The sequence below is a fragment of the Rhamphochromis longiceps genome, linkage group LG3, assembly GCF_057381845.1.
Source record: "Rhamphochromis longiceps isolate RC_006_pf linkage group LG3, R_longiceps_female_GT1.1, whole genome shotgun sequence".
NCBI lineage: Eukaryota > Metazoa > Chordata > Actinopteri > Cichliformes > Cichlidae > Rhamphochromis > Rhamphochromis longiceps.
In genome coordinates this window covers 24,845,203-24,857,868 of record NC_140559.1, presented here as the reverse complement: position 1 = coordinate 24,857,868, position 12,666 = coordinate 24,845,203, and the positions used below count along the sequence as shown (strand labels likewise).

Below are 12,666 nucleotides of genomic sequence, written 5' to 3'. Positions count from 1 at the left end.
CACTGCCATAACAACACACATCATTACTTGACTAGTTAGTGCACATTCAAATATACTAATTTTTACAATTTCACAATACCATTTAATTTGAATAAACAGTGGGTGTGTGTCACAAAAGAACTGAAAGTCACACTGGTTTCAAAAGTCACTGACCGCAGACGTCTTCGAATTGTACGAAGTGAAACATTCAAAATATCAGCCATCTGAGGTGCAGTGAATCCACATGACTTCAGGAATGAAAGCTGTTCCCGAGTGATAAGGTAAAGGGATCTGCCTCTACCTCTGTTGAAAACCACTGGTGCCTGGTATCCAAAAGAGCCTGAAAATATATAAGCGTTTGGTGTATTTGGAAAATAGGTTAAGACAGAGTCATAATTTATTTCACACTTTTGATCAGTCAAGGAATCGACACAATATGTGCTTACCTTGTTGGCCATGCTGAGTAGACAGTTCGACCTCCTGAATCAATTCAGCCAAGTCACGCAGAAGTTGATCTGCTGCAGTTACACTGATCAGTCTTCCTCTTGCCCACCGAAGGCTTCTCTGCATTGTCTCCAACCTCAAAGACATCAAAAAATTACTTCTTAATTCATGTTATATTTTCAGGCCATATTCCCCTTAAACATTTTATGCAAGTTAAAATGTTAAATGTTTTCCATCATGCTTTCATCATACCTCCTTAACGCTAACTGTAGCACATCTGGCCCAACATCGTCCATCAGCAGCCGCCGTGTACAGTCATTATGAATGTTCTTGCACCTTGAGATGAAAATCCTCCAGGCCATACTTTGTACTGTGATTCTACAAAGACAAAAATTTAAATTATTGCTTTCAACAGGTTTATATATTTAAATAAATCAAAAAATTTCATGTTAGTCTTCTGAAAATTGTGACTGAGCACTTTTGGAAACACTCTGTCATCACTAAGTATTGGGACTGTGAACAGTTACAGAATGCATCTGAAATAAATGTCACATTCTAACAGGTTATAGTTCTGTTAATAGAGCTTTTGAATCTACGTTTCATACATATTCCTATCTTTAATAACCCCTGGAGGGTCTTAAGGACATTTATTGTCGTTAAGCACAAAGGTGGATGCATTTTTAAGACGCCTCCAGGTGTTAATAGCAGTATGTCAACGATGTCAACCAATATTTTCATATTTCAAACACACACCCAAGTTAAAAATTTGAATCTCCGCATCTTCTACTCAGCAGATCTGAAAAATCATTTTTGATAATGTTCCGATTCCATTGTCAAATGTTCCCATCCATGTTATTCATCTTTGTTTATTTTAAATGCTGTCATTAGTTTTTTTTTTCCAACTAATTACCAAAATGAACATGGTCTACATTGTTTTGCTCACTTAAATAAAACGACATTTTTGTATTGTACCCTGGGTTCATGAAGACCATGCTGTCTTTTAACTTTATTATTTCTTTTCTGCATATACTGACTGTTCTTTATTCATTTCTCTACTTTCTCCTCTCTTCTTCTTCAGTCAAGTTTAACGGCAGCTTGCATCCACTTTCTCCTCTCAATTCCGCTGAGATTAATTCCCGCTCTACTGTACAAGACTTGTGAATGGTTACCTGGAGGGATGTACCACTGTGAGAGGGGTGATACGGAACAGTCCAGGTGATCGCTGCTTTAATTTACCGGTCAGATATACCTAAATTGCACGTCGACATAGCTAGTGAACTGTAACTAGACCATAAATCAGTGATAACAAAAGAACATTCAATCTACTTTCTCCGGTACTTTATAGAAAAAAAATCAACATCAATTCAATGTCGTCTTGCTATCTGGGATGGCAGTGCAGTACCGTGTAGCCTAATCCGGCTAATGTAACAAGTGATATAAAACCGTATTTTAAATAATATAAAGTGGCTAAACGGAGTACCATATTAAAGACCTTATTAACATGCCTCACCTAAAATGGCATGTTGGCAACATTCCTAACGGACAAAGGTTAGCATGACTTGTCTGTGAAGGTTCTCAGCATGACTTTTTTTTCGCTTACTACAATACAAAGCTAACATATAACATGTGCTTAAAAGGACAAAGCAATGTTTTTGAATCATCGCTTAGCTTTTAGTTAGCAAAGACGAACAATAATTGAGATTAACTAGGGTACTTACGGTGTTTTTTGTTGCCGCAGAGATTTCGCATGCATTCATCTGTATGTAGTTTGTCGCACATAGCTTGATTGAGACAACACAAATATGAGGTTGACTGTGATTGGTTAACACAAATTCTGATCACAGGTTGTGGTAAGGGGTGGATTAAAAAAAAAAACACAACCTTCAGTCTTGCTTATCCAATCACAAACAATGTACCTTCTCCCGCCGTACTTTGAATTTTAGGGATGCTATATATATATATTTCTGCCAAGCCTTTTGGCGGACTTTTTGGGAACAGTCATGTCCGAACGGAGCGCTGCATTTCGACGGAGAGTCACTGATATCAGAGACAGAATGAATGCCCAATTTAACCGGCTACTGAATCAAGATGACAGTGAAGAGGGGACATCTCTTCTACAAAGGTGAAATGCTTTGGTGGTGGTTACTCTATTGGCAAGCTTTTAGCTTTGCGCCTTTTTTGTTTTTGCAAAAGGAAATAACTTTTACATTTTTAAATAATAAATGGCTCGTTTACTAATTATCTGTTACAATTCAACAACAAATTCTGTAATCATAAATGTCTATCCTAGATTGACGACTTCAAATGACAGTCATTTTAATCCCTGTTATGTGCATTTATGCATAAAGATTTTAGTTTATAAATGTAGCATATCCCATATTTTCAGGGAGCATTTAATTTGCGAGACAATCGAAAAATGCATGCAATAAACACCGATTGAACACTCATTCCTTACTCTGAGTGTGTTGGGTGGTTTTTTTTTCTTTTCTTTTTTTTCTTGGGGGGGTGTCTCTGTGTGATTAGTTTCACTAAAATTATCTCATGGTCTAATGATAGCTTTGGAGTTTTCCGCCAACAGCACGGAGGTGGGCCAGTGCGCAGACCAAGAGGCGGGAGAACCAGACATCGCCAGTTAACGTTTAAGGTGTCAGTACTAAGGAATCCCACACTGACACACTACCGATCTCATAGGGGTAATCAATATTTATATTAATATTAATTATTTGGAGTGATGGGTTTGAAAAATGAGAATTACATCATGGTGTCAGTTGTTTACAAATTGTAGAATTTGGCATTAGATTTTTAGCACCTTTGTAATCTTTATTTCCTTGCACCAATAAGTTGATGTTGAGACACTACAATGGGACAATTTACCCTTTTCCGTTTTTAGGGAAAGCTAATTTGGTTTAAATTTGATTACAGATGCCACTCCTGCTACTCGGGTGGTCGTTCCTGTAAACCTAAATGCAGCTGAATTCAGGCAGGCACTACGGGACAATATTGCAGACATACCCTTGCAGTTCGATCTATGCAAAGTGAATGGACAGCGGCTCATTCTTCCTCTTGAAGAGGAGACGCCCCAAGAAATTAGAGCAAGAAACCTACTGGGTCGCTCCAATCTTTATATCCGTCCAAAGGTATTCAAATGTTCCACTCGGGTGGCTGATATGGCATAATTGTCACTATTACTGTAACTCAGTGGCGCTCCAGTCACCCTAGTATTGTATAAGACATCTTTAACATGTTACTGCTCAGAATAATAAATGCTGTGATTTTCCCCAAAGGATTTGAGACATTCATCTGATCACTATGCCAGATGGCTATGCTTAAATAATGCCCCGCCAATTGATTCACTGTTAATAACAGAAATGCAGTAGAGCAAGCTTCAACTGTGGTCTAACAGTATTTTAGGGTTAGGGTCATTTTGTTCTTGTAATCTTAGTTTCCTGGGTTCTGGCTTTTTCATTGTCTTTTGTTAATGTCCTTAACCTTTCCTTTATTTATTTATTTTTTTTTTCCGCCTCAGTTATCCTAAGTTCTACCTACCCAAAGTGTCACGGTCCTGAGTCTGTGGACTCGGTGTTTTTCTGTTTGTATTAGTTAGCTTTGATTTCATGATGTGTTTTGATTCTCTTGGGTTTGATTTCTGTCGCTAGTATTCCTAACTTCCTAGGTCCTGGGCATTTCTTGTGTTCTCCTTCTTAGGTCGTGGTTCTGTGTTCTGTTAGTATACAGTCGTCTCTGTCAGTGTGTCTCTTGTTCTGTCACCGTATCCCCTAGGTTAGTCCACGTCTGTTCAGTTTCCTGTTTTACTTTGAAAGTCTGTGTACTATGTCAATGTGTTGAGTTTTGCCTCGTCATGTCTGATGAGTCCCAGCTGTGCTCTCCTCCTGTTTCACATTCCCTAATCACCTCAGTATGTATTTAAGCCTTGTGTGTTTCCCTGCCAGTTGGCGCGTTGTCCTCTGTTCTTGTTTGTCATTTGTTGTTCCATTTCGTTTATATTTTTTATAATCTGGTGTTTTAGATTACAGAAGCCAATGAGGACTCAACTGGTGGAGAAGTTGTGCAGTCTGAGATGGCAATGTAAGTCTTTGACAACTGCCTTTGGACTGTAGCACTGTAAATGCATTACACCCTCTCATCAACAATATTTACCATATTGCAGTGTGCTGCATGACACCGAGACACCTGACCATAGCAGGCACAATGTACAGGAGCCAGAGGTTATCAGGTAAATGGCACTCTGTTTGTTTATGAGTTGGAATTTTAATCTTAAACTATTGCACAATTTCATTTATTTTTTTGGTAAAAACTAGTTTGGTACAAACTAATTATATCATTATTATAACTTGGATCATTTTGTGTAGTCTAGATCAATAAATATCTGCATTGGGGTCCTCTTCCTGCTATGAAATATTTCTGCTATTCCTTTGCAGTGGTCTGCATGAAAACCATACAGCTCATTCTAGTAGGCATGGTCTCCAGGAACCAGAGGTTAACAGGCAAGTGGTAGTTGTTGAATAACATGCCAAAACTTAAGTGTAAACTGGAACTTATAAAGCACACACCATAGGTAAATAGACACTCAATAAGTACAATATACGGGGTGAGACCAGCGAATATTAAAATTTGAAAGGTTGCATGTATTGAACTGATAACATTTATGTGCTCTGAATATAGACCAATGGTTTAATTGCCTCATTCGGTTTCTGTTTTGCTTTTTCATGTTTTTCAGATTTGTTGATGTCATGATATTGGTATTTTTAATTGCTGAAAATGCATCGATAACACTTTAGTCAGCCTGACCATTCAGACACTTGGAACTACAAATCACCCAAACTATTCCCAGTAAATGGGCAGTTCCTTATGTTTCACAAAAAAAGGAAAAAAAGACACTGCTGGCCTGTGATAATCTTTTGTGCGCAGGAAAACTGCACTGTCAAAACTTGAAAGTTGCATTTTATAGTTTATTGATCCATTTTGGCAACCAATAACAAGATCCATTTTTGTTCCTTCATGCTGCTTGTCTCTCAAATTAAAAAACAAACAAAACAAAAGGCCCATCTCAGTGCATGCTGGTCTTATACCAGTCTCTTAAGTTATCAAAAATAGCCCTGAAATTCTTCCTGGCTGACTTGATAAGATAAACAACAAAACAATGAAGTGAGCATTAACCTACAAATAAAAAAATAACCCAGAAATAGAAGTAAACTAACAACAAACTTTATATTTTAATATTTTGAAATTTGTTAAAATACAAATGGCTCCAACAGATGCAATCAAGGACCACATGGCCATTTTAAGTGCCTGTATCTATACAGTAAAAGAATGTGAAATCAGATTCTTTTATCAGATGAGTCATTCCATTTCAGTATGTATACATGATATTAAAAAAATCAAATGCATTTGTTCTGTTTAGGGAAGAGTTTTACATCGACTCTGCAGAGTCAGAAGTATCAGACCTGGATGAGGCTGTCCTGGCTTCCCCTGAACAAAATGACTCGCATGTATGTCTCATGAACAACACTGCCAGAACTGCTGTGTATGTGTTTCATGTAGTCATGACCCTTCTCTCTCCCCCCCCCCCCCCCTTCTTCAGGACGAGATGGACCTTGCGACTGTGTTGAAAGATTTCCAGGAAACGCATCTTGACACCAGCAATTATTGTGCAATAATAGCCCGACGTAGGAAAATCCTACATAGTGCCTGCATGGCACTTTCCAAGTCATATTTTGCCTGGCATAAATTGCCAAATATTGAATTTGTTGGTGAAATGGCCGATGATTATGGAGGCCCAAGGCGGGAATTTTTTCGGTAACCCATTCCCATCTCTCCCACACAATAATAGAATGCGTGAATGTGTTTTTTGTTGTTGCAAAGATGAAATCACAATTTGACTCAATTTTTTTTTTTTTTTTTTTTTTTTTTTTTTTTTTTTACTACTATCTTTTCCTGCAGATTACTTATGGTCGAAACTCAGAATTCCCAAGGGATTTTTGAGGGGAAGCCTGGCAGTCTGTTGTTCAGCTATAGCCAGCAGTTGCTGTCAAGCAACAAGTTTTATACGGCTGGTAAACTGATTGCTTGGTCGATAGCACACAATGGGCCAGGGCCACGGTGTATCAACAGACACCTGTTCTGTATGATGTGTGGCCAGAAGACATCTCTTGATGACTTCGATGTAGAGGTCTTCATGGACGAAGACATCAAACAGAACATAGAAAAGGTAAAACTGTGTGCATGCTGAGGTGTAATTAAATTCAGTGAAACACAATGCATAGCTTAACTCATCAGTGGAACGTCTCAAAATGTAAGTACACTTAGTGAATGCTTTAAACGTATGTATTTATGGAGGTGCCTAATTTTCAAGGTTTCCAGCTGCAGCACCCCAGAAGACCTGGCAGACTTGAAAAGTCACCTTGGGGACTGGATTGCAGGCTGTGGTATCCCTGACATCTACACTGCCACACTACTTGATGTTAAGAGGATAAGGGGCGAGATTGTATCTCATTTTGCGTTTCACAGGTGAGGATTTGTTAGAAAATTACAAAGTACTTTCCTGGTCAGTGCTCGTCTTCCCATTGTGTTCCCCCCTAATAGTTAACACTTAAACAAATCATCAATCTGCTGAGTTTATATCTGTATTGCAGTTAAGGTGGTGTTTAAATTGACAAAACTTTTTGTTTTGTTTCACAATTTTGCTATGTTGTATGAATTGAGAGTACAATCTGTGGTCAACAGGGTTGCCAGCATGATTCAGCAGTTTGTTGCCGGTATGGACTCATGTGGTCGGTTCTGGCAAATGGTGAAGAGATGCTGGAAGCAGTTCCTTCCTGTATTTACAAATGCAGGAAATAAACTTACAAGGAACAGCTTCCAGGATCTCTTCACCATTGGATGGAGTCCAGCTGGAAGTAACAGACGTGAGGAAGAGGAAGCAACCATCTTTCAGTGGGAATGGTGGCTTATGGCCATTCAGGGTGAGTACATAGAATACAACACATGTCTTGTTTCTGTTTGAATTGCTTCAGGCATTTCATGTTAAATACAGTGTCCACAATACAAAATACAGACAACTAAATCGAAACAACACTTGGGTGCAATAAAACCTTAGAACTTTGCAAAATCCACCCCTTCTTAGAGCAGATGAGGAATTTTTTGATTATTTTACCTTTTTAGGTGAGGTATTTGAAAGGAAACCACCTACAACAAATATTTTTGGAAGATTATTTCTTTTATCCTCTGTCATCTCTACCAGATCTTGCTTGTTTAGACTGATAGGATGTAATTTGATTTTCATTGTGATTTCTGGTAAAACATTAATTTTATTACATGACCGAAAACTTCTAACACTAAAATATTAAATAGTTATATTACATACTTGTATTTAAAATATGGTAAAATTTATGATTCAATTGTATTAGCACATCTGAGAATTAAGTAAATGGTAAATGGCCTGTATTTGTATAGCGCTTTACTAAAGCAGTCATCCACACATTCACACACTGGTGATGGCAGCTACATTGTAGCCACAGCCACACTGACAGAGGCGAGGCTGCCGGGCACTGGCGCCACCGGGCCCTCTGACCACCACCAGTAGGCAACGGGTGAAGTGTCTCGCCCAAGGACACAACGACCAAGACTGTCCGAGCCGGGGCTCGAACCGGCAACCTTCCGATTACAAGACTCAAGACTCTTGAGCCACGATCACCCCCAGTGTTTTTGCAGTGTTTAAGATAGAATAACACAATTTGAAACTTGTCTCCCTTTGAGACAAAGGTCATTTGTTAATTAGATGCACTGCCTAACTAGAAGAACCTTCAGGTATTACGTTGACTATAACGAAACCTCCTGTATATTAGTGTCTTAGAGTAATCGAGTGGTGCAATGACAACACCCACGCAAATGTGACATCACTAGAAAGCCAATGTACTCTTGCAAGGACAGAATGAATAACTTCTTAAAAAAAAAATACACATTGCATAAACAGTCCTTGACATATACAGTAGGTCTGACTCGGAGGACAAAATTAATTTCCTGTCTTAGCAGGGCAGGATTGCTTTGAGTAATTTTTTTTTTTTTTAATGCAATGCTTTGCAATAATTGTTTTGCCTAACAACCTGTTTTTGACTCCAAAATAGTCATTAACGCAACTGTTCTACTATGCAGTCAGTGTAACTGATTATAAATCTATACATTGCACCTTATTTAACACTTGTATGTATTTTAACAGAGCGAGAGGTGGACCACACATTTGAAGAGCTCCTCGTCTTTATAACTGGGGCTGACTTACTTCCACCACTGGGGTTCCCACAGTCCTGCAACATCGACTTCTACGATCAGGAGTCAGGGATGCGGCGTATCCCGTACACATCAACGTGCAGCTTATCCCTGTATCTCCCAAGAGGTGTTGCAGATGAAGATCAATTCAAAGATCTTATGAATGATGCCTTAAAAGGATCCCTGGGATTTGGAAAGGTGTAGCTGCATACATGAACTGATGCTGGGAAGCTGTGGTTAAAACATGTGGGCTTTTGGGATGAAGTTCTTATTGTAAATGTTCTTAAAGGGGATTGCTCCTGGCACTCAGGCTTCTTAAAGATTTTACATTTTAAAAGTGTTTTTACAAATGACTGTTCATTGTGTATATAGTTATATTTATAGTCCAGTTAAGACAACTAGGGTATTCATGCATCAAGCTATGCAAAATAAGTGGTGTTCAGAAAGTTTCCAGGAAATAGTTCAAATGACAATTCATCTAGAAATATTCTTTTGAAATATTGTTTATGTTCAATTATAGTACACTGCATAGAGTGGTTTTTGTTTTTTATTTTCAAGATGTACAAGAGATGCCAGACAAACTTTGAACTAAAAGACACTGACTTTTGTAAAATAAAATATTGTAATGTCAGTTCTCATGGTGTCTTGTCTATTTAAAAATTAAATTTGAGGCTTACCTGTTACTGTCAAATACTGGTATTGGGTTCCATTGACGAGGGCTATGTAGTACAATTATGTGCTTAAGTCAAGGTAAAAGGTTAAATGAATTTACCCTCATCTGTTCTCAAACCAAGAACTGAAGAATCAATCTCAACTCAGAATTAAAAGTTACGAATTAATTTTACTGGTTTCAAGAACAAAGCAGTTTTAACAAACTGACTTTAAGCTCCGGCGTTAACTCTGAGATTGACACCTGGCCTTTCACTATAACCTGGTTAAAAATCAATTATGTAATTGTGGTAGAATTATGTAAGAGGCTGTAAAGCTTTTTTGTAAAAAAAAAAAAAAATCACGTCAAGATAATGAACACTGGTATTAAAATTATATTTTATACATAAGGCAATAACTGTAATTACCAAAGTAAAGAAAATGATTTGTTAGACTCAGTTTGTTGGTGAACGATGCTTAAAAAGTGTGTAGCAATTTGGACAGTATATCCAGTGATTGCTTTGCTTTTGCTATGGTCACGGCTTACCTACTTTATTACAGTCATTTGGCTGTACGTGAAAATATATTTAGCTAAAGTTCCTTCTGCTTGTTTAGGTTTCTCTGTGTTATAGGTTCATTCAGCCCAACCTCAGGAAACTTGTCTGCTTGCCTACTGTCATCTCTACAAGCCTAAAAACAAACAATTTTAAAAGAGGCTATACACATGACATTTTTTCTACTTAATTTACTCGTGTGTGCCATACAGAGGGAAATATCTCAATCAGAATCGCATTTATTGGAAAAGTATATGCGCAAACACATACAAGGAATTTGGTTCCATTTGAGGGCGTCTTTCAAGCACAAAAAAGTAAAACACAATCCATATATGTGTATGGACATACATAAATACACACGCACACAGGTGTATAAACTAACAATATAATACACAATCTAATTCTTTTACACAGAAATTACAGGATTACAGACGTTAATACCAAAGAGTGCAGTTGCAGTCTAGCAGTGTGACAGTTTAACCACTTAGGAGGGAGATGGCGGGGGAAAGAATTTTGATCAAAGTTAATGTCTCCACTTATTTCGAAAAGAAAAAAGAGCATACTGTCATTTACTTGCTTTTATTATTTATTTATATGCCCTCCGCGGACCATCTCTGCACTGCGTGGGTGATTAGTGGCTCCCTGCACAGTAAGGGCTGCACACAGGGACAAGACGCACTCGGTTACGATCGGATCTTCCCTGGGCAGGGGGAGGTGATGAACTGTATGCCACTTTTTCATTGGCATACATTAAGTACAATGTTTTATTGCCTACGGTGGGGCAGGTCACATACTGGGTGAAGGTGGGCAGTGTGGAGTCCAGCGAGACATGATTAAAGTCCCCTGATATTAGAAGAAGAGCTCTCGGAGATTGCGTTTGCAGTCTGCGGACCACAGAGAGTCACAGGCTACCTCCACGGATGCTAACGGCTAATAGCGCAATGTCTGTGTTGCAGAGTTGTTCTTTCACAGCGATGTGCCCAGAGATACCACAACCGTCTTTAACAAACACTGCCAGCCCCCCTCCTTTCCTCTCACCGCTGTCTCTCGTCTTGTCCGCCCGCAGCAGCTGGAAGCCGGGCAGCCTACTCACAGAGGGAGTACCGGGCAGTGCCGGGATACTGCCACTGTGACCGGGTTAGCGTCATTAGCTCCTCAATCATATCAGGGAGCGATCTCACATTTAAAGTGATTACAGGAAGGAGAGATGGTGTGTGAGGTGTCCTCGGGAGACATCACCCCCGTTTCTTCCCTCACTGGGGATGTAGGGTCTGTCTGCCGGTAGCGCAGCTGCAGGGCGCAGCGCTAACAGCTGATCCCTAATGTAAACAAAGGAGCCATGCGCCGAGTGTCCAAACACGGGTGAAAAAAGTGGAGACAAAAGAAGAGAAAAGTCAACATAACTAGCACGAAGCGGTAATGCAAGATGGCAGGATCTGATTGCTAAAACATAAGTTAAAGGTTAAGAGAAGTAAAGAGGAAAATAAGAAAGAAGCTCAGAAATGAGCAGAGCTAGCTCTGCTCATTACCTGTTAGCTGCCATAACAGGTAACACAGTTAAGGTTTCAGAAAAAGTATTCTGTCGTTTGTTTGCTCGATCATGCCTTAAACACATCAAAATGCATAGTGGGATTATAATACAAGTGAATACTGTGACAAGCACTGGTACTGAATAGGCAATCACTTAGCAGCAAGGTGAATCGGTGATGCATTAGTGTGGTCTGCACTTCCTCTTCTTTGATTGGGTGAAATGAGTTGAAAGTAATTGGATGAGGGAACCATGGGGGGTGCCCTGCATAATTTCAATAAAACGCCGTTTTAAACGCCGTTACAGCTGGCAGAGAACGCCGTAAAAAACGCCGTTCAAAGATGCATAAAAACGGCGTTTTGTGCCGAGTAGCGTAAAAAACGGCGTTTCCGTCTGTCTTTGAACGCCGCTTTTTACGTCACTCGGATGGTGCGTTCAGGGCGCCATCCGAGCGGCGGAAAAAGCGGCGTTTGTCGGAACAGAACGCCGTTTTTTTCGGCGTTTTGAATAATTAAACGGCGTTTTTTACGCCATTTCTTAACCAAACGGGTTAGGAAAGTGGCGAATTTTGGCACTAATGGCTTGCCATACCCCCGGACTCAAACGTTTCACGCAGAATCACGGTGACGCGTATCTAGGATCCACATTCATTCACACGGTTATAGAGACGCTCTCTGATTGCTTACCGTTGTGTTGCGTTTCGTTCACAGGAGAGTCCTAGAATCCCGTCAGTCGCCGTCCACGAGGGGAGTTCAGACGCTATTCCACCGGCCTGGTCGCGAATTTAACACTCCAGGGCTTTGTCAGGCGTCCTAACGGCCTGGTTGTCGACAGTCTGCGGCGTGTCCTCTCTCCCCTCAGTGTGCGGCGAAATTCTTGGACTCCGGCTTCGAAGGACCAATTAATGTTGGGTCTAAACTCAGACCCCGCTGTATCTAAGACTTATTCCCATGAAAGAAAAGCAAGGCAACAACGTTCGATTTCTTGCGCAAGGGAGGCCTCTCGTCTGTGACCAGCACGTTGAAATGACCACACTGGTGGCCTCCTCTTGCCGCCTTTTATTGACAAACTTCAAACAATAGTTTACAAAACACCTCCCCTTGCAACCCCCCTTTGGTTACAAAGACAAGGCACTGTATGTAAATGTATACACTGAGTGTGTGTGTGTGTGTGAGAATGTGTGTGTGTGTGTGTGAGAATGTGTGTGTGTGTGTGTGTTATGTGAGAATG

At 39.8% G+C, this 12,666-nt stretch overlaps 1 protein-coding gene across 1 annotated transcript; it reads left to right on the top strand.

Annotated features, from left to right (window-relative positions):
* Positions 1-2,423: 2,423 nt before the first annotated feature.
* On the top strand, positions 2,424-9,151 carry LOC146673619 (putative E3 ubiquitin-protein ligase HERC4). The gene is made up of 11 exons (XM_085390510.1): positions 2,424-2,545; positions 2,980-3,116; positions 3,346-3,560; positions 4,451-4,509; positions 4,592-4,657; positions 5,846-5,933; positions 6,026-6,240; positions 6,385-6,652; positions 6,797-6,951; positions 7,168-7,406; positions 8,660-9,151. Exons 1-11 carry the CDS (start codon positions 2,424-2,426, stop codon positions 8,908-8,910), a joined length of 1,815 nt encoding a protein of 604 aa, XP_085246636.1. The 3' UTR covers positions 8,911-9,151.
* Positions 9,152-12,666: the final 3,515 nt, after the last annotated feature.